General features: G+C 39.7%; 2 protein-coding genes and 1 non-coding gene across 7 annotated transcripts; 2 read left to right on the top strand and 1 right to left on the bottom strand.

Annotated features, from left to right (window-relative positions):
- The first annotated feature begins 5,612 nt into the window (after positions 1-5,612).
- Positions 5,613-8,874, top strand: LOC4344216 (protein NETWORKED 3C). 4 transcript variants are annotated; one of them, XM_015789668.3, is made up of 3 exons: positions 5,613-5,803; positions 6,778-6,902; positions 7,758-8,874. In XM_015789668.3, the coding sequence occupies exons 2-3, from the start codon at positions 6,815-6,817 to the stop codon at positions 8,552-8,554; spliced, it is 885 nt and encodes a 294-aa protein (XP_015645154.1). In that variant the 5' UTR covers positions 5,613-5,803; positions 6,778-6,814; the 3' UTR covers positions 8,555-8,874. The 4 variants fall into 4 exon arrangements, with proteins under 4 accessions (XP_015645154.1, XP_015645151.1, XP_015645152.1 ...); XM_015789665.3 differs by having other exon boundaries at positions 6,766-6,902; XM_015789666.3 differs by having other exon boundaries at positions 5,754-5,887; positions 6,766-6,902.
- Positions 8,875-11,611: 2,737 nt separating this feature from the next.
- LOC9267970 (uncharacterized) lies at positions 11,612-14,551 on the top strand. Its single transcript, XM_015790938.3, has 5 exons — positions 11,612-11,755; positions 11,868-12,305; positions 12,418-12,628; positions 12,710-12,791; positions 14,232-14,551. The coding sequence occupies exons 2-4, from the start codon at positions 11,881-11,883 to the stop codon at positions 12,755-12,757; spliced, it is 684 nt and encodes a 227-aa protein (XP_015646424.1). The 5' UTR covers positions 11,612-11,755; positions 11,868-11,880; the 3' UTR covers positions 12,758-12,791; positions 14,232-14,551.
- A 173-nt stretch (positions 14,552-14,724) lies between these two features.
- On the bottom strand, positions 14,725-19,595 carry LOC4344215 (uncharacterized). Of its 2 annotated transcripts, none has more exons than XR_010742781.1 (6): positions 19,479-19,595; positions 18,287-18,354; positions 17,738-18,150; positions 17,474-17,663; positions 17,331-17,399; positions 14,725-15,151 (listed from the first exon to the last, which is right to left on the bottom strand). It is a non-coding gene; the product is annotated as an uncharacterized protein (transcript). The 2 variants fall into 2 exon arrangements; XR_010742780.1 differs by having other exon boundaries at positions 18,287-18,346.
- Positions 19,596-21,166: the final 1,571 nt, after the last annotated feature.

The raw sequence follows: 21,166 nt of genomic DNA, 5'->3' as shown, positions 1-21,166 counted from the left end.
GTCACATTGCTGCTCTCTTGGACATTGCATTGCTGCCATTGCCCAACAGCCAACAGACATGAAGATCTTTGTGCATGCATATGAATCAATGGAAGTACAGTATATATGGATGTTGCCAAGGTGTATCATATCCTAAGGTGAATCCCCCGATGCACATACAAGTATGAGATTTGCTTCGGTCCAACAATAAGCACCTCACGGTACCAAATCGTTTCCGATCGTTGGATCTAACAATGCTCATCATATCCAGCTAAATCTAACGATCGGAAATGATTTAATTAATACCGTAAGGTATCGGTATCTCGAGATACTTTTTGCTGTAGCGGAGCAAATCTCTACAAGTATATATATGCTTTTTGTCCACCCACAGTGTCATCTGTACAAAGCAGAAACTTGCCTGATGGGATGGGCCGTCGTGGTGTGGCCGACCATGCGCGTGATGTAGGGTTTAGTTTGGTTTCAACTCAACTTTTGCCCCCATCAAAATTTTCATAGTCCTAAAACCGTAGGTACTACTAAATTTGATAGTGTATATTTCCAATTAGTGCAGCCAAAAACTGATAGCAAACCAAATATTTATTTGATACTACCCAAGTTGCCAAAATTTTGCTAGGACAGTAGTAATTGGCTTCAGCACTTTCAGGAGGGAGAGCTGGGCCGCCTGGCAAAAGAGAGGGACATTTAACTATTTGTCACTTTTAAGATGTACTCCCCCCGTCCTATAATATAAGGGATTTTGAGTTTTTGCTTGCACTGTTTGACCACTCGTCTTATTTAAATTTTTTTTGGAATTATTATTATTTTTGACTTATTTTATTATCCAAAGTACTTTAAGCATAACTTTTCGTTTTTTATATTTGTACAAATTTTTTGAATAAAACGAGTGGTCAAACAATACAAACAAAAACTTAAAATCCCTTATATTATGGGACGGAGGAAATAACAATTAAGGATTTGTCACTCGCTGTCTATGATATATGTGCCCTCATGTGTCTACTCCATCCGTCTTAAAAAAGGCAAACCATGGGTTTCCGTGCCAACGTTTGACTGTCCGTCTTATATGAATTTTTTTTATAATTAGTATTTTCATTGTTGTTAGGTGATAAAACATGATTAATACTTTATGCATGACTTATTTTTTTAATTTTTTTATATTTTTTTCAAATAAGACAGATGGTCAAACATTGGACACGGAAACCAGGGTTTGTCTTATTTTGGGGCGGAGGGAGTATGACATATGGATCCAGTGATAAATTCTTTATCACCACTCGTAAGAGTGGCAAATAGTTAATTATTCCCAAAAGGGGAGCTTCAGACTTGTTATTTGCAATGTTTTTGCACAGCCGAGAGAAAAAGAATTACTAAGCTTTTGCACGAACCTCAAAGACAATGTCGACGTAGTATCAGCTCACCTGCAAGACTTTCAGAGATATAGCTAGAAATACAGTGGGAGAATTCTTTTGGATGAGAACAGAGACTCACATAGATCAGAGAGGATGGGGGGATTCATCTCGTCAGATATATGTACAGCTATCCCGTGTGGCGTGTGACATCAAATTTTGGTTGGATTCTAGCAAGAAATGGTTGCCAATAACAACTGATCATTTGCCTTGTCCCTTATCAGCAGCTAAACGGATGTTGTTGGACGAAACGAAGATGCTACCACTGCATTTGCCAACAAAAAGGATTTAGAATAATTGGAGCAAGGAAATATGAATTGTGCTACCTTTGTCACAAGAAACTTGGTTTACCAAAAGGCATGAACCAAAATGCAGTGCTATATATGCAGGCATGCAGCCAGTATTAACGAAAGGAACTTGCAAGCAAATTAACTTAGCTGATGAAATGCAGATGTGGAGTGCTGTGCCAACAATGACACTGGCATAGCACTAAATTGTACGTTATTAGATAATTAATATTACTGAAAACATCCATCTGCATCTTCAGTTCTACAAACAGCATCAGTCAATGACAGCATTCCTAAGCACTAAACAAGAACCTGTAGCAGATAAATGTACAAAGGCATAAAACGCAAAGCAGCAAGAAGCTAAATCACAAACTCCATTCTATTATCTATCTATATATCCCCTATTCTAGTATGGGGGAAAAAAGAAGAAAGATTGATGTCTACCTCGGGTCACAGTGAATTGTAGATTTGTACTCATTACGTCTGTAACTGCAAAATGAATTGAATGACGGAAAAACTGAGTGGGGTGATAATCCAAATGCAAGTGCCAAGCGAACAAGAGAGAAATACTTCAAGAAGTAAAATCAACTTACTTCATGTATTTGGGGATTTTTTTTGAGGTGATCATCTAAGCAATTTCCGTGGCAGAAAAAGAAGGAAGGGCGGCGGAATCCGATGCTAGCTAGGGTTCGGGCCTTGGAAGCCCAATGGGGGCCTCGAGGGCTTCTCTTGGGCTGCAGGAAGGCCCAAAATGCCTAGCTGACTGATTTTGGGTATTTGGGTGCTCCTCTTGGTTGTTTTTTTTGTTGGAATTTGTTTGGGACGACGATTTCCCTCTCTCTAATGTGTGACGAGTCTGATTCGTATCCCATAACCACAAAACCAGATATTAAAAATCCCTCAACTATTATAAAATCGATTCATTTTGCATCTATGAGTGGTTTGCTCTATGTAGTAGTATAGTCAGCGGTTTTGTCTAACGTGAAGAGTTGACTTAACACTTACATTAGAGTTCTAAATGGGGAAAGTAAAATAAAGAAACCCATAGAACCCATGGAAGTCACATGAAAAAAGAAAAGAAAAACTATTGTCGCCGCCTTAACCCCTGCCCCCGCCTAAGGATGAAAATGGTCGGAAACGGTATATTATTATTATTATTTTTTGAAAACGAACGGAAATGGTCGGGAAATTTCTATATTTATGAATTTATCTATTTAGTGTCAACGATGGAAAGGTGCCCCATGGCGATGAAGCTTCTGCACGGTGGAAAAGGAGGAGGCTGCTGGCGGAGCTCATAGAGAACCAAGGTGTCAGCGATGGCATGACTCTCTCATGGCCCGACAAAGCAAGAGCAAGTTAACTGCTGCTATGTAGCACTCCTCTCGCTATCGCATCCAACAACTACGAGTAAGGGTGCAAGCTCCTCTCGCTATCGCATCCAACAACTACGAGTAAGGGTGCAAGTTTATCGATCCGTCAACCTACTTATGGATCAAACAAGTGGATAACTTTATTGTTTTATAAATTTGGTTAAAGAAGTTTTGTTTTAAAAAATTTCAAAACAACTTATAATATAAAATTGAGGAAATAAAAGAAACCGAGCAAGTATGATCCCAAATTATGTCGATAAATGTACAGTCAAAGTAACAGAGAGAAGAGAGTTTGAGGTACTACTAACAGTTGTTAACAGGTGTTTGCAGGCAGGAGTACGAACGGGTCTACAGGACATAGGACTGATAGGACTACTGTAGACTGTAGAGGAGAGAGTACAGGAGGAGCAGCGTCGGCAAGGTTTTCTTATTAATATAAGGAATTTTGACATTTTCCTTGTGCTGTTTGACCACTTATTTTATTTAAAAAATTTGTACAAATATAAAAAACGAAAAGTTGTGCTTAAAGTACTTTAGGTAATAAAGTAAATAAAAAAATAATAATTCTAATTTTTTTAATAAGATAAATGGTCAAATAGTGTAAACAAAATGTTAAAATATCTTATATTAGGGGAGGAGGGAGTATTGCACTATCTCTAATTTTATAACTCCATGAAGCTTTTATTTAAGACTCATAATTAGTATATTAAAACTAAGAACACAGTACACGAAGGGGGACATGAAATTATACTCCATGAAGCTGGCTTGGAAAATTAATTAATGTACTCCATGTTTCAACAACCAAGAACACCTGGAAGTCTGGAGCTAATAAACTCAAGCAAGCAGAAGCTCCTGCAGTCCTGCTACTACTAGTACAACGGTCGGCTCGGTTGGAATTGGATTTTGGATGCTGCTGGGCCCGCCGAGGAGCGCCAGCCACACGCACGCTCCACCCAACTCATCCTCCTTTTCTACTCGCACTATTTCAGCTCTGCTTTGCACTTTTGATACTGGTGCTTAAGAGCAAGTTTAATAGTATAGCTAAGTCCTAGCTCAATCTAATCGTTCATTGTACATACAATAGTTACATACAAACTGCATCTTGGAGTCCGTGCTACAGTCCCTCCTTATTTATCTTCTTAAAATATATTTGCAGCTGGCTTATAGCCTGCTATTGTAACTGCTCTAATTAATCCAAGGGAATTAGCTCCGTGATAGATACTGATTGATACTGGTGCTTTGCACTTTTGATACTATTTGGCACCATCTCCTCCTTTCTTCCATCTTTCTTTCTTTTTCTTTATTTATGACTACTCCTACGTCCTACTAGTAGTACTGCTTCGTGCATCATTGGAGTCTGCAACGGCTAGTTGAAACCCAAACCCAAAATATAATTTCCCAGGTGTCATTTGCACCCCCACACTGTGCAACAGTCTCCACATGCTTCTTCCTCCTTTGACCTCGTACTCCTACAAGTACAGCTATGCGATGCACAAAAATCTTTTAAAATATTGACATGGTAACTGCCAAAGTTAGTAGTACAGCACATAAGAGTACGGGTCTGTTTGGTATCAAATTATTGCGGTATTGCCCTACCAATTTCTTGGTAACTTTAATAGTAGAAAATACATGTTTGCTTTGCTACCAAATTTTTGTCACAATAGTTCAAATTCAATACTGCTAAGATGTTGGTAAGGCTAAAATTGACTTCAAACCAAACAAGTCCTACATTTTTATAATAACGCGGGGGCTTATCTCATCCGTTCCCTCCAAAACAAGGAAAGGCGTAATCACTGTAAAAAAGAAAAGAAAAGAGAAAAAAACGCTTAAAAGGGGAAATAAACTAGCATTTTGGGACGTTTTGGTGCTAATTTGGCACGGATGTAAAACCTGGAAACCGCGGTATTGTCTCCAGTTCACTCCTGGACGATTATCTTTTTCACAGCAAACATTTTCCCTTTTTATGGAACAAAACTTGAAAATTGGAATCCGTTGTACACATAATCTACTGGTTTTCTTTTTAATCAACTCTCGTTTCATAAACGGGCCCACATGCCAGACTGATTGCCAGTCATGAGCAAGGGTCCAGTCTAAATTTTCCCTGGGAAGTCTGAGCTGGATGACAGGCAAGCCAAAATTACTGCTGCTGTGCTACTACTAGTAAAGTCTGACTTGATTCAAAACTGAAACTACCAAACCATTTTTCCATTTAGTCCCCACACTTTACATGGACATGATTTGGGCCAGTGCATCCTCTGTAAAAAAAAAATTCCATACGTATTTCAAATTCTAAACGCAATGCGATAAGAAAAACCATAATCAACATGGACAATTTCTCAAATGAGACAACATTGAATATAAACAGTATAAAACCGCGGTCTTTCAAGTAGTACAAAGTATATGAGCATACCCGAATCGGTTATTAGTAGAAAGTGCCAAAAAAGGGGCATTTTTAACGCATGCGAAACAACCAAATTGGAGTAGGAGGAGGAGAAAAAGAGGAAGGGAGTAATAATCAGCGATCAATAAATACCATCTTCTCCGAGGGTGTCCGTGCAAGAACCAATCCCGAGTCCTCGTCGTCGTCGTCGTGGAGCGGCAGGATTTGAATCCTAGCGAGAGTTTTTGTCCGCTTCCATCTCTCTCCCTCCTCCGCTTCGCAATCCTTAAATCTGCGGCGCGTACAAGAGTCCCGGAGAGGAGAGAGATAGAGAGAGAGAGAGAGGGCCGCGGCCACACGACACAGGTGCGGTGGTTTCCGTCTCCGTTTCTCTCCGAATCGATTACTCCTCTCTTCGATTCGATCCTTCGTGTTCTTGGTTGCTGCTGGGTATGCTTGTTCTTCATCGTGGGGTGCGACATGGCGATGCGTTTTCTTCTTCTTCTTTTTTTTGTTGCGTTTGAGGAATTTCAGCTTTCTCTGTCTCCGTTTCGATCTCGTGTTTGCGAGAGATTTTCGTCTTTTTTTTCCTTTCCCCCGCGGCTTCCCTTTTTGCGAGATACTTACTTACTACAACTCTGTTCTTGATAATACGGAGTAACTCTGTTTCTTTCTTTTATTACTCAAGTTTTTTTAGTTCATGTTTGTCTCAGTGTTTAATTTGATTGACGGCAAAGGTGTTAAAATTAAATTAAAAACACGCTCCTTCTCGTCAGTAAATGATGTGCTCATGATGTTTTCATTTTTTTTTTGACTGATTTGGCGATTTCAATCTATGCTCCTAAGAAATTGAAAAGTTCCGTTTTTCATATTAGAGATCTCTGGTTCAGATGCCTTTTTTTAATAAAAAAAACAAGATTTTCTACTGTGCACAACATGAATCCCCGTGCTTCCGATTTCCTTGCGCTGTAATGGTTAAGTTTTGTGCTTGTAGTTCCATGTTATTCAAGAATCAAGAGAAAGTCTCAGTCAGCTATCAGTCCACTTCAAGTCATCCTGTTTCTCCTATATGGTTGCATTTCATAAAAATTGTCTAAACTTTTTTTTTCCTTTTCTAAATCACATATCCAGAGAGAATTATTATAAATCAGTGTATGGTTTGTCTCCGTGGTGAAATATCTATGTAAAAGTAACGCTTGATATTAAGATAACCTTTGTACTCTCCTTAGGTCTTATTAGCTCCTAACTTGTTTATCTTTGTCATGGTCTTATAAAGCTAGTTTTTCTTTTCATATGTTGTATTATCACTAATTTTTATTTTGTTTCAGTGATTGCTGCAGGTATTATAATTAGGTAAGTGAGGACCGAGGAGACAAGATGGTGCAGAAGGAGCTTTCCCAGGCATGGTGGTTCGACAGCCACAACCTTGCAAGGACATCTCCATGGCTAACCAACACGCTTTCAGGTTAGCTTCGATCAAGTTCCACTTATTACCGCAGAATTTTACATGCTGAGTCCAGTTGCAATGAAATTAATTCATGAACCATCCTCAATAGTTAATAGCATGCTTCAGTGTGATTTCAGCTGCTCTTGCCATAGAGGAATTGTTTCGGCAAAAGCTACTTTGTTTCTTCAGTTGTCATGAATTTCCATGGTTCTAAAGTTTGTCATACTCCACCTGAGGTTTAGATGAAAATTTCTCCATGAACCATGGCTCCAAAATGCCACATCTTTCCAATCTTTTTGAAAAAAAAAATCTACTAAGTCTATATTTTCATATAACAAGTACAGGTGTACTTATCTACATTGCCTCTTGCAGGTTTTGAATTATGTAGTAGCTACTAGTTTTAAATAGTTGGGACTACCTATACATTTGTCGATAAATTTTCTACTAAAAATTTGACAGATGTAATTATAATACAATTATAGTGTAATTACACTGTAACTTGTATATAATTACACTGTAACTTGCATGTAACTACAGTGTAACTTGTACTTAAGTTTCACGTAATTTTGAATCGTTAGATCTATTACAAGATTTGTTCTGGTGAGGAAGAAAAAAAATCACAGCACACACATATGTGAAAGGATTTGTTCCCACGACCTCTATTTTACTGAAATAACATGTTACCGAGAGATTCTTGAAAGTTACATATAAGTTACATTATAGTTACAGTGTAATTATATGTAAGTTACAGTGTAATTACACTAGATTGTACTGTAATTACATCTGACAAATTTTTGGAGGAAAAATTATCAACAAATATATAGCAAATTCGTAAATAGTTTGTTAAGTACATTCCCTTTGATTCGATTGCAGAACTAGATGACAAGACCAAGCAAATGCTCAAGATGATCGACCAGGACGCCGACTCGTTTGCGCAGCGAGCCGAGATGTATTACAAGAAGCGCCCCGTCCTGGTGGACATGCTCGGCGACCTGTACCGAACACACCGCTCGCTGGCAGAGCAGCTTGATCTCCTCAAGAACGGCAATGGCACACGCCACACCGTGTTCGGGCCATCCTCCTGCACCCAGAGCTGGTCTCATCAGGCAGCAGCAGCAGCAATGGGTGGCAAGGGAACAACAGGGAGCAGGTCTTCGATCTCACTCTGCTCAGACAACTACGACTCTGAATCTGAAGTCGATGACCCTGAACAAGAAAACATGGAGGAGGAACTGTCTGAATCCGAGGACATGATGAAACATCCTTCACAAAGCCAAGCGGATCAAGCAGCGCAGCTAGAGCTGATGCACGCGGAGATCGAGATGCTCAAGGAGAAGAACGCGGAGCTGCAGAAAGCAAGTGCAGAGAATGAGATGCTCAAGCAGAAGAACGAGGAGCTGCAGAGAGTGAGCGAGGAGAACATGGCCCTGAAGGCGGAGCTCGCGGCGAAAGACGAGGAGAAGAGGGAGGTGATCAGGCAGCTCGCGTCGTCGTTCGACATCGTCAAGAAGGAGAATTTCACCTTGCGGGAGTACATCATCAAGAACTCAAAGAACTCCTCCTCCTCCTCTCGTGGCTTCGATTTCAAGAAGCTGACCAAGGACCTGTTCACTGCGAAGCTCTTCACAGCTCACTGCAAGGCTACTACAGGTCCAATGGTTGCTCTATGAGCTCGGTGCAGCTGATGAACTATTTCAGAGAGAAAACGGCGTGCACACCATCCTCCTGACAAACCATTAGATCCATGAGAATTGTTGTAGCTCATGTGCATATAGATAGATACTATAAGCATGTGCCCCCTCCCTCCCTGTCTGTCTGTTTGTTCTATTCTTATTCAGGTTTAGACAGTAGAGGATTCGTTTTGACTGTCCCTGTGAAATACCCATGTGCATCAGTACTTACTGCAGTAGAAGAATTAGCCGTATGAATGTTTGTATGATATGATTGTGTTAATTATAGTAGAGATTTTGGGTCATGTTTACATCAGAAAGCCGGTGTCATACCGAATATACAAACTGTTTGCTGCCATCATGGAGTTCATACCGAATATATTCTGAACTTGAAGATCTGAATTCGCCTCTGAGTTGAAACGTGCTGAAAAAAATTCAGACAGGTGTATCTGTCACGCCGAAACGTGCTGCTGACTCGACAAATTGCTAGTACGAATCGCAATGACCAGAAAAAAGACTGACATTTGTCAAAAAATCAGTTGAATTTCAAACAGCAAAGGTAAAATTTTCATAGGCTTTTGAAAGAAAAACACAAATCTCAAAGCAATACATCCTCTGCCATAAAATATACGGCGTATTGGCTTTTGTTTATATGGTCTTCAACATTAGACTTTGATTTAACCATTATTTTCTTTTGTAATATTTTACAAAAAACTAAAAAATTGTAACATCGTATGGAAATTTGTCAAGTATGAATTTAATAAGAGCGAATTGCACTGTGTACCACATTTTATTGCCAAAGTTTTACTTCGAACAATCCTTTATTTTTTTTATTTTGAACTAAGTAAAATTTCAAAAAAAAATTACACTTTATAACACCCTAACTATCTTCTCTAATCGCATATAGCATGTCCTCTGGGAAAAGGAGGGGGGGGGGGGGTCGGCATATAAGTGGGAAAGACTGTTGGTGTGTGTGGATGTTGATGTGCTTAAAATCATTGATGTAACAATCAATTTGGGTTTGAGGGGCGAGGGTTTGGAATGTAACAAAGGAAAAAAAACACCTTGTCAAAGTAAAAAAATATCACCTGAAGGGTGGTCGAAAGATCACCCTGCTCCCACTTGATGTTGTGCCAGATCGAGGGCGCTGTTGGGAGCTCAATGTCCTCGTTAGTTTTATGGGGAGCAACCTAGGGGTGGTAATGCGTCAAGACCCATATATACTTTCACAACCCTATTTCGCCCTCAAATGTTTTTTTAAGTTAGAAAAGGGATACAAAAGCAGTATACCTTAGACCGTGTTTAGTTCCCCTCCACCAACTTCAAACTTCCAACTTTTTTTTTCAAACTTTCAACTTTCTTCAAACTTCACTTTTTTTCCACCAACTAAACACAGCCTTATTTTAAATCTTACCCTCAAAATTTTGTAGGCTAAAATACTAGGCACTACCCTAGGAGCATGTGAGAAGAGGGGAGGAAGGAATGAGAGAAGAGGGGAGGGTGGGGATGATATATGGGTCCTACCGTGTTGTTAATTATTTTTAGGTTGTCACTTACATGTGTATATCACCAGTTTTTAAGGCAAATTTTGCCACCGGACATCACAACTTCATGATTTACGATTTTATCAGTAGCACACCGCGCGAACTCACTTTCAAGGAAAACCACTATCTAAATGCGTTTATTTGCCGGCCGACACCACATCCATTAAAATAGTGTATTTGTGCCGACGTGACGATAAGGGACCAAAAATTTTACGCGGAGTGACCAAACTACCCCTGGCGTTAGGGGCCCCATCTGTCAGGCTCATCTTCTACCTCCGGTCGGGGGCAGAGTCGGAGCAGCCGCCGCCTGACCGCCAAATCCGGCCGCTCCTTTTGCTCTCGAGGGGAAGTTCTCCCCTTATCCTCCTCAACCGTTTTCCGCAAGAATCGGAACCAATCTCGCTTATCTTGTCCCCGTATCAATCTCGAACTTGACTTTACTCTCTCCGTCCGAACCGACGGCGAGGAGTAGGACCACTACGAGGAGGCAGAGGAGGTGGAGCACAGGGACCAGCCGCCGAGGATGCCTCCTAGAGGAAGAGGAGGAAGCACCGCTGGTATTCACAGCTTCAAATCAGCCCCAAATGCAGCAAAGCGAGCAGCGGCACCGAGGGGAGCAGCAGCAGCGACGGAGCAAGCAGGTTGTCGGTGTCACTGACGGAGCGAGCAACGGCTACGGTGGAGCTGGTCGCAGAGTGCCGGCGGGACGTCGGCGAAGCAAGCGAAAGGTGGCGGAGGCAAGCATATGTCACAAATAAGATTCGACAGCGACGACGAGGTGTTGGAGATGGCGGCGAGCTCCATCGTCATTTCTTTTTTTTTTCCTCTGTGGTTTTTTCTGCAGGATGGAAAGACTTGATCGAATCTGGCTTTTTTTTAAGGGTGTAATCTGATTTTTTTTCAATTATCGTGGATCAAATCAGATATTTTAGCTAGCTTAGAGAGAGAAACAGACAGCTAGAGAGAGAAGATGTTCTTGGGTAGCTGTAGAGAGAAAGAGGAAGGGAAGAAGCAGCTGCCAAACATCATCTGAACGTGCAACGTGCAGGGGCAGTTTGGTCACTCAATATAAAATTTTGGGCCCTCTATTCCTTCGTGAGCATGAATACATTATTATAATAATGGATGCGGTGTCCACTGGCATATTCAGAGAATGTTTTTCTTATAAAGTGAGTTTGTGCAGCTAAAACCACAAACAAAATCGCGATGTAGTGTAGCAAAAATTTGGCTTTTAATATTGGTTGGTTAGGAATTATGATATGTTGCGGCAAATAATTTGAGGGAGTAAAAGTAGACTTCATTTCTTGTTATAGAGCGATTCATGAAGCGCCCAGCCCAATCAATTACCTGGAGGCAGCAGCCCATGTATATCCCCCCGAGTCCAAAGAAAGTCGAAGCGTACCTGGCTGGCTCAGCAGCATGTCAGAAGCATCTTCCCCAAATGGGAAGGAGAGGAGAGCCTCCTTTGTGATCGTCAGTCGTTGCATGGCAATGGCACCTCTCCTCCTCATCCTCCTGGTTTTCATGCCCTGCCAAACAATGCTTTTTACTTTTGACCGCGTGACCTCATCACCTCCCCTCTTCTCCATCATATCTTCGTGGTGGATGAATCCCCTTCCTCAGCACAGCAGCTGCTCGACTCGATCAACGCCACAAGGTGAGTTCTTTTCTTGGTGCCTCGCCGCCGCCGGTATAGTAGGTCTCCCGGAGCGCCATCTGCTCACCGCCGGCCGTCCGATGCTCATATCTTCTCTCTTTGTCCTTTGCAGGTTACCATAATTAATGGCCAATAATACGATATCTCATTGGTGCGGAGTTGTGTTTGATAATTTCAAAGATTCTATGGTACGCTTGGACTGTGCACAGCAGTTCCGCGGGAATGGTTTTGTTGTCTTCGGCAGTGGCAACACAGGCCTCATACTGACCTGTGAACATAATTTGCCCAAGACCGAGAGCAATGGTACCGTGGCCGTGGTGGTGGTGGGTTTTCACACTGGTGTAAGGTTTGATGCTCGAGTCGTCTATGTCGACGCAGGCAGAGATCTAGCCTTGCTCCGCGCTGATACTTTTAGTGTTCCTTGTACTCCTTTGAGATTCTGGGAAGATGGAGATGTTGTTTCTGGGATTGATGTTGTTTTACTCGCATTCTTCACAATGAAGTATGGCCAAGTTCTTGTAGAGCCAGGAACATTTCCCGGAAAGATACTGTAAGTTCTTGTAGATCTACGTATTATTACCGGATCGGAGTACTATACATTATCCGCTTCTTTCTTTCTTTCTTTTTCTCTATCTATGTAATGTATTGACTCACTAATGCAGCTCCGAACCAGTTTGGGATGAAGAAACTGACAGTGGAGAAATTAGATCGGACTATACATCCGAGAGTGGCACATCAGGGGCACCTGTTTTCTTACAAAGAGTAAACAAGGTGGTTGGAGTGAACAGTGGAGCACTTGGTGGGACTGTCAAGACTGCTATTTCTGTCCGAACCATACATGCGGCTTTAAGACAGTGGCTTCAACCTGGAGATGTAAAAGTTCAACAAAAGTTCAAAGATTATACTTTTTCTCCAGCTTGTACGATGCATCATTTTCTTAATGTTTTTTGTCAGGAAAACATAACAATCGAGGAAATGCTAAAGAGGATTGCTGAACAATGAAATACCAGGGCATTATCTTCAACTTGATGAGTAGGTAATGTTTTGTTTCTGTTGTACAACTCTTTTCGATTTCAACATGAATAGTTTCTGTCGCAAAAAGTGGCTTCCACGTACAGGGTTAAGTACGTACGACAATAATGTACAGTTTTTGACGCTCACAATAATATACAGTTATGAGCTTCTAAACAAGTAAATATCCCCTAGGAACCATTCTCCAGCAAATAGTTGAGAAAGTAATGTGCTGTAACAATCAATCCACCAAATTAATTCTTAGTCTCCCTTTCTCCAATATCTTCCGGCAAAATTCACGTTTTTCTTTGTTCCTCTAACCATAAAGTATTCCTAGAGTAATGCTAAAAGGTTAGATTTGCGTGTGCTAAAAAAGTTGTACCGATAGTATATTTTACTATCTCCGTCCCAAAATAAGTGTAATCATAAGTTTCCGTGTCCAACTTTGATCGCCCGTCTTATTTGAATTTTTTATAGTTAGTATTTTATTTTATTAGATTATAAAACATGAATGATACTTTATGTATGACTTATGTTTCTTATTTTTTTTAAAAAAAAATCAAATAAGACAGACGATCAAAGTTAGACATTGAAACTTATGGCTACGCTTATTTTGTGTAGACCAGTTGATTTGCATCTAGACTGACTAGACTCTACAATGCAGGTCACGGTTCATCTAGCGTCTAGGTAAAACATAGACCATAGAAGAAATATGTCTTCACTTATCAGAAAAGGGTAATAAAAACTTTTGACCGTATATTATAGAAAGAAATAAATGCTAAAAGAGTTCACTTAATTAATAATTGGCCTTACATAGAAACTTTCAAGATGATGTTTTTTTTTCTAAAAAAAAGATACTACTTCAATCATTTACTAATATTCTCCTATATCCTCAAAGAACAACCAAGTAGTGCTATGGAATGAAATATAGTAAGAATATAAATTTGGTTACATTACAAAATTCACATAATCGGCAGCATATTAGAAAACAGAAACACCCAGTAAACATTTAATTTCAGCTAGAAATCAAGAGAACAGCCAAGGTTCAGAAACAGAGCGATGTCTGATACCCAACTCTAGAGACTAGAGGAACATTTGTTTTAGGATTAATCTTGACTTGTACGTGCATGTTTTAGAATATTTGCACGAGTTAGCTGTGTATATGTGTTAAACACTTTTGAAATATATTATTGACAAGCACGAGTTAACTTTTGAAACTGTGTAGGCAAGCAGGCAATAATTTTATTGCCGTATCAAATTTAAACACTTTTGAAATATATTAATGACTTGAGATTTTAAAATTCGACACAACGCATTCTAGGACAGCTTCAGTTCGAGAATAGAGGGAGTAAATTAATTAAGGAGAACGAAAGGTCACTGAAGCAACTCAGCAAGTTGTGTATACTGTTATGTTATGTTTTTCCTGATCGAATGCTTATGTTTACTTCATTGGCTGTTGAAACAGGGGATTGATGGACAGGAAGAATTGATTCGGTTGGAAGTAAGAGACAAGTTATGTTAAAAAATATCAAGAAATGCTTTCACTGAAATGATCCGCACGTGGGTCTATTTCAATCGTATCTGTTCTAAGACTTATTAGAATTTCAATTTTATATGTGCTACCACTTGAATTTAGATGTACCATTCGTCTTTTTATTTTAGTGCAACCGTGCTGTTCATCTTAATCTGCACACTGTATGCTGGAGCAAATTTGACCAATGTGCATTTATGCTACTAGATGCCTGTGCGCCGCGTCATGGTGCGCGATTGTTTCGGTTGGGCGACCACCTTTGTGTCTTCGTTTTTCTTCTATAGCAAGAAGGGCCTCCCATTTCCATTGAAGATTTTGCCGCGTGAGGCCAAACGATTGTTTTCATAGTCATGAATCCAATTTTGAAAGTGTTGTGGCATTGTTTTAATTAGACGAATACAATAATATATTTTTTATAACTAGCAAATTTATAATGGTAAGGATTCCATTAACCCTTAAAGAAATGGCATGCAAGAGTTCATTACAACTGAAAAAGAACAGCAAAGGAAAGAAGAAGAAAATAACAGCTAAGGCCCTATCGCCAAGAAGGTTCAGAATCTGAAAACACAGACGCCAACGGCTAGATGGTCTACAGGCAGACCAAAAACGTTTTGCAGAACGAAGCAAAATTCCATCCCTGCCAAAAGAACAAAAGATTCCTAACCGCCCGATCAACTTGAGTGTAGCTTTTCCACAGCATCTTCCATCAGCAGCCATTCCCCTCCTTCCTAATTCCAGTCTTGGGAGTCCCAACTCCCAAACCTCCAACCGAACTTTGTGTTGAACATTTCACCTGCCACCTTGTTTAGCAGCCAGCATGGCTCCCCACTGCAGTCCTTCTCCCCTTGTGTTTTCTGCAGAAGAGCAAATACGCTTAATTAGCTCAGTTGAATGGCTTAAATATTTGTTCATGAAACAAGCATTGTTTCTAGTCTACTAAATTGTCCAAAGCACAGCAGCCAACCCCACAGCAACCATCTGCTGCATATCTTTACTGGATTGGGTTAGCCACCCACCAAACATATGTGCAATACTATCAATTTTCCCAAACCCAAAAGTGCAATTCACCACATTCCAAATGAATTTAGCTAGAGGACATTTCAGGAACAGGTGTTCCACAGTTTCCTCCTGAGAACAGAAATTACATCTTTTATCCTTGCCCTTCCACCCTCTTTTAAGTAGATTAGATTGTCTCTAGTCAGAATACTACTACTCATCACAAGCCAAATGGAAACTTTGATCCTGCAAGGTATTATGTATTTCCCCAAGGAAAACTAACATTTTGGAGCTGCAAGGAACTATAAAAAGATTTGACAGAAAAATTGTGAATTTTAGTCAAGGACCACCATAACTTATCCTTTTCATTTGCCAGGGTGATATCTTGACATTTCCTTTTAAGCTCATTCCACTGAGCCAGCCTTGTTCCAAACACATTTCTTCTGAATTTGATTATTTGCACTTGACACTGTAGTAATCACTGCCCCCTCCAAGTGATTACAAATACACTTATAGTGGATTCTATATATAATTTTGTAATCACTAATTTTAAACTCCGACATTATTAATATATTTTTTTGTTATTGAATAACTAAGACATGTTTATATACGCTGCCCCCTCCAAGTCGCCGGTACATCGCGGTCGATCCGGACTGGGGGGAGCTGCTGCTGTCGCCGGCTAAGGAGTTGCGGTGGACTGGGAGCGGGATTACATACTCCTAGGGAGTATAGAACCATTTTCCTATAGAAATATCTCTCTGTGTGCAAAGTATGAAATATAAATAATCCATGCGAATGTACAAGTTACTGACTAGTTAGACTAACACGAGGTGGTTGAGCACTTGAGATGATTTCAACTTGTATTCCATCAAGATGCTACTACCACCGAAAGTCCGAAAGTAGCAAATCAAGCAATCGAACTTCCATAACTGAGGATTTGAAAATGAATCTAGTACTTTCCAGTTTCCATATCAGGGTTGACTGTGAGAATGTGGGCATAAGATGATTATCTTGCACAAGACAAGAACAAATAGCTCCCAGCCACATTGCAAAATATCAATATGCAGATTCAAAGCATGACCTGTGTGCAGTGGCCATTGACTTTTCACAATAAAATGCACCATGGCAAGTCTGAGAATGCATGATACAGATGTCAAATGCAATAACTACACGTCTCAAATGAGAAAGATCCCATATAAAAATCTAAAAGGATTAACTGAAGTGTAACCTTCCTATTGCTCTAGTTAGAAATGTGGTGTGCACTTCATGAAATTGCAAGACTAAACAGCCAATGAGGCAACAACATGATTTTCATGCCAATTTAGTTAACTAATCAGTGTTCTTTTCTTTGTTACTGATTCATTGCAGAATACAATTAACATCCATTGATTTTATATCAACAAAAAAAATTCAAATTACTATGTATAAAGGAACAATAACGAAACCAAGAGATTTGACTTGGCTAGACAGGAAGAGTGATTGTATGTTGGTATAGTTCCACTCCCTTTAAACAACTCTAGTTACGATTTTATACCGCTCTCTGTACTTAACCAAAATTAAGTAGCATGCTACATGCAGTTCTTTCTGCCCTCTGTTATGACTGTTATTTTGCAACTTTGCTCACCTTGCTATGGACATACACCAGAGGCATGGTAACTAACAGATGCTAACATACAGGGTTAGATACCAGGGGCTAGCACTATAGTGTGGATCCTTTTCTGCTTGCTTATTTTCAACATATGGAAATCACACTAGGAAATAATTTTAACATGCTCAGCTATTGCAGGCACAAAAATTCGTATGAACTGCAACTCTGCAAGGATATTGGATCTTATGTGAAAGGGAAAAAAGTGCACATGGCTTTCCAAGACAAAATCATCCTTCCCATAACAACGGGTTTATTTTGCTGTGCGATGTTCTTGATGCCAGAATGCACTTATTAATCATCATTACAACCGACAAGTAGCACCATAATGAGGCGCAATTAATACTTTTGGACACAGTGACTAATTATTTAAAACAACTATGACAACTTACCAAGAAGAAAAATGCATTTCAATTTCCTTGGTTTGCTGCCTCCAAATGCTGCACAATCTGAGATAGTGACTGCAAATGAAAAAAAAACATATTAAAGAAATTCATGTATGATTTTCTCAAATTAATACAAAACAACATAATACCATGTTCACCATGTCTTCATTGATTTCTGAAAGCAGTTCTGCTATTCTGTTCATGTTGAGTGCTCCAATAACACCATCATTACGACAACATATGCCAACAAGCTCACTTCGCTCGTTAAAAACCGGCGATCCAAGTGCAGTAAATGAACCGGGAGTGCAATCATGGAAAAAGGCTGTTTGATCTACATGCCTGCTCTCAATATTTTTAGATGTAGAAGAGAAAAAGGCAGTAACGAATAACCCAAAGTAGCTTAAGAAACTTACGTTACACGGCCACGAACTAACAGGCTTGGCTCCATCACCCCTTCAAAATTAACTGTATGAACTTCCTGATTGTGTGAAACCTGTTGTTCACTGAATTTTACTGGATTTGGCAGTTCCGCAGTTGTATTAACAGAAAATGCTGCCAGAGATCCTTGTATTATTACATCTTCTATTCTAAGCATCACTATAATTTCATCAGGAAAAATGACTCTATGTTGCCAGTTGGCCGCATCTTGTTGACGGAACACTTTGCTATGTGATATCATATAGCAAAATCCATTAACTGACACAATAGGAATGGCAGCGACAGAAAAAGGCTTCTCATTTCCTGGTTGAAAGGAAACCAGATGTACTAGAGATCTACGTAACTCATTGTGGAACGCATGGTTATCTCCATGAACAGCACCAACATTCTGCAGCATGAAAAGGGCATTGTATTTAACAAGATCATGATTCTTAACATGCATAGTCAAAAAATATTTGTACGTAAAGTTAAATGTTGTTTGAAAGATTAAAGAGAAAAGATAAAAGTGATAAACAAGTGCTTACCTGATCCATGACAAAAACCTAAAGGAAATCTTTGCTTTCTGCGTTATGCCTCAGTTTAACCTGAAAAACTAATAAACCAGTAAGTTAGACTTACAAAATGTTTGCTTCTAACAAAGCAAATTTAACACATTTTCTTGCATGGGCGCAATATTGTATTTCTTTTTGACGAATGGGAAAAAGGCAAACTCAAAGAAGTTATAAACCCCTTGTGTGTAACTAGACGTATTTCTACAAAATAATTTTACTACATTAATACATTATTAGAGTTTTCCGCAAAGCAAAATGGTGTGGTTAAACAATTTCATACTAGTACTTGTGTACCTATGCAAGCCTATCTGTTCCTATCCATGCTTCCTTTCATTATGAAAAACGAAATTCCAAATGTCTGGATATAACATGCAAGTTAGTAGTAATGAAACGGTAAAAAAGAAAAAGAAAAGTAGCTGCGATAGTTCTAACTGCTTGATATGCATTCCAATCAACACATTCAAAAGGCAAAACAACATGTAAAATTACTGAACTAGGCAGATAAATTCAGTATCGGCATACAAGAAAAGGAAACCTTGTAGTTGTGATGAGGAATGCTTTATCCAAGATTGGATTTGATTCTAATCTAATTCAAAGGTGAGGCTCCGATTACTTAATCAGATCTGACGCAATTTATAGAAAAAAGAAAAAAGAAAAAAGAAAAAAGAAATATTATCACTGGATACACAAATGGACTGAATAAACGGATGGTATCCTAAACTAAAGTGAACAATTATATGACAATGTACAGGTCCATGAATAAACATTAGTGTATTTTTCAGATTGAATACAAGGAATCAAGTCAAATTAAAATATCTATTGGAGACACGGTAGAAAAACAGTGGTGCGTTTTTTTTCTTCTTGTTCAAAACTTGCTAATCAATTTTTAGATTCGAATAATAAGAAAGAGGGGGATGGGGGATTTGGTGGTGTGAGAGGATTAAGGGGATTAAAATTGAGGCCTTCAACCCTAAAAAAAAAAAAGAAAGGCATTGTTCGTTTAATTAATCCCCAAGGAAAGGAAAGGTCCCTCTCAATCCCCTTGGCTGAGGGATTAAACGAACAAGGCCACGCCCACATGTGATTGTGATTGATTTCCCTGGTTGCTAAACAAAGGCGTCAAGGATAGGAATGGGTGGAGGGAGGGGGGAGGAAGGGGAATGACCTTGTGCTTTGCTTCAGGACCCAGGAGGGGAGGAGGCGACGGCGAAGCTGTCTGGTCCTTCCGGCGACGGCGAGGGCTCTCTCCTTAGGGTTTAGGAGCTTTTGCTCGAGTTGGATTGGGATCTGCTGCTTGCAACTGCAGCTTATACTTAACTTTACCACAACTGACCTTTAGATGCGTGATATCCAACGGACGACATTTCCACTTCCTTAGCTTACTCTTCTTTGAGCAGGTACAATAGCAGTCAATAAGCCAACTGCAAACATATTTTAAGAAGATAAATGAGAAGAAAAAGAGGAACGGACTACAGATTTGTAACCAGCTGTAGCACGGACTCTAAGACGCAGTGTGTGTATGACATATGGTACCAGGTATTAATAGTGTAGTATAGCTATTGTATGAATGAGCTATTAGATTGGCTATAGATGAATTAGAGTTAGCAGTTGTCTATACTATTGAATTTGCTCCTAGGAAGCGGTTTTGAACCTGCTTTTGCTTTTGCTTTTACAAAAGCTAAAAGCCAACCAATGTGTGTATGATATATGGGGCCCGCTTATAAGCGGGACTAGTTATTTTAAAAGCTACAGTTGTTGAACCAAACGAGCTTTTCTAAAAACCACAACCCACAACTACTTTTTCAAAAGTCACGGCTCAACCAAACACACCCTTAGGGCAGTTTTGGATTGGTAGTCTAAATAGTACCCACTATTTGTTTGGATTGATGACAACTTTTTGGTAATACCCATTACCTACCAAATTTGGTGACAATGTAGAACTTTCTACACTATAGTATCAAAATTTGGTTGCATTTTTGGTAGCAAACCAAATAAAATGAATACAAATTTATCCTACCAAATAATTGGTAGCGCCAAACCTTGTCTATATTTTAGCACTACCAAATAATTGGTAGGGCACTTATCCAAACAAGCCCTTAGCTTACTCTCTTTTATGAAAAATCTCCCATTTCTTCATTTATGTTGCCATTTCTTGCGCATCTCATGGTCCGATTTGATCGCAGCAGGAATAAAAGAATTCCTCGAGCAAGGGTATCCCACTCCCCGGCGAGACCTTCCTCCTCAGGTAATGTTTGGAAAATGGGTTTAGGATATGATTTCCCACCCCTCAAAGGGTAAGTTTTAATCTTAGTCATCCATTCATCTCACCTCATTTCATCATATCCCTCTATTCATTTCCATTTCCCAATCCCACCTCTCCTAATCCATTTTACAAACACACCCTCAGTGAAGAAGAGTAGAAGACGATCGCGCCGGTAAAGCCTCCCCTTCCCGGTCCATTTATTCCTTCGCATAATCTGAAATCGAGCAGAAAGAAGAACAAATTCATACACTCTGCTTGCACATTTTGACCCACCAAATTTTTTTATTGTTTACACCCAAATTTTAGCAAAATTTGTTACGAATTAACCACAAATTCAAATTCAGCATCTGCATCACATCTCTGTGATTGGCCGGACACCTCTGTTACTGTCGATTGATGTTTTATTCAGCTTCTCGGCAGTCTGCATGTCATTGTCATTTGGTAATCTGACATTCTGAAACCTGAACATTTTTGTGTTCGTTAGAAGAAAATTGAACATTTCGTACCTTTCAGGAGCTAGAGGTTGAGGTATCGAGCGCGGAGAGAGAGGCACCCATGCCAAGCTCGCTCGCCGGCGGCGCGCGTGACTT

The sequence above is a fragment of the Oryza sativa genome, chromosome 7, assembly GCF_034140825.1.
Source record: "Oryza sativa Japonica Group chromosome 7, ASM3414082v1".
In the NCBI taxonomy this organism is placed as follows: domain Eukaryota; kingdom Viridiplantae; phylum Streptophyta; class Magnoliopsida; order Poales; family Poaceae; genus Oryza; species Oryza sativa.
This window is presented reverse-complemented; position numbering and strand designations above follow the sequence as displayed.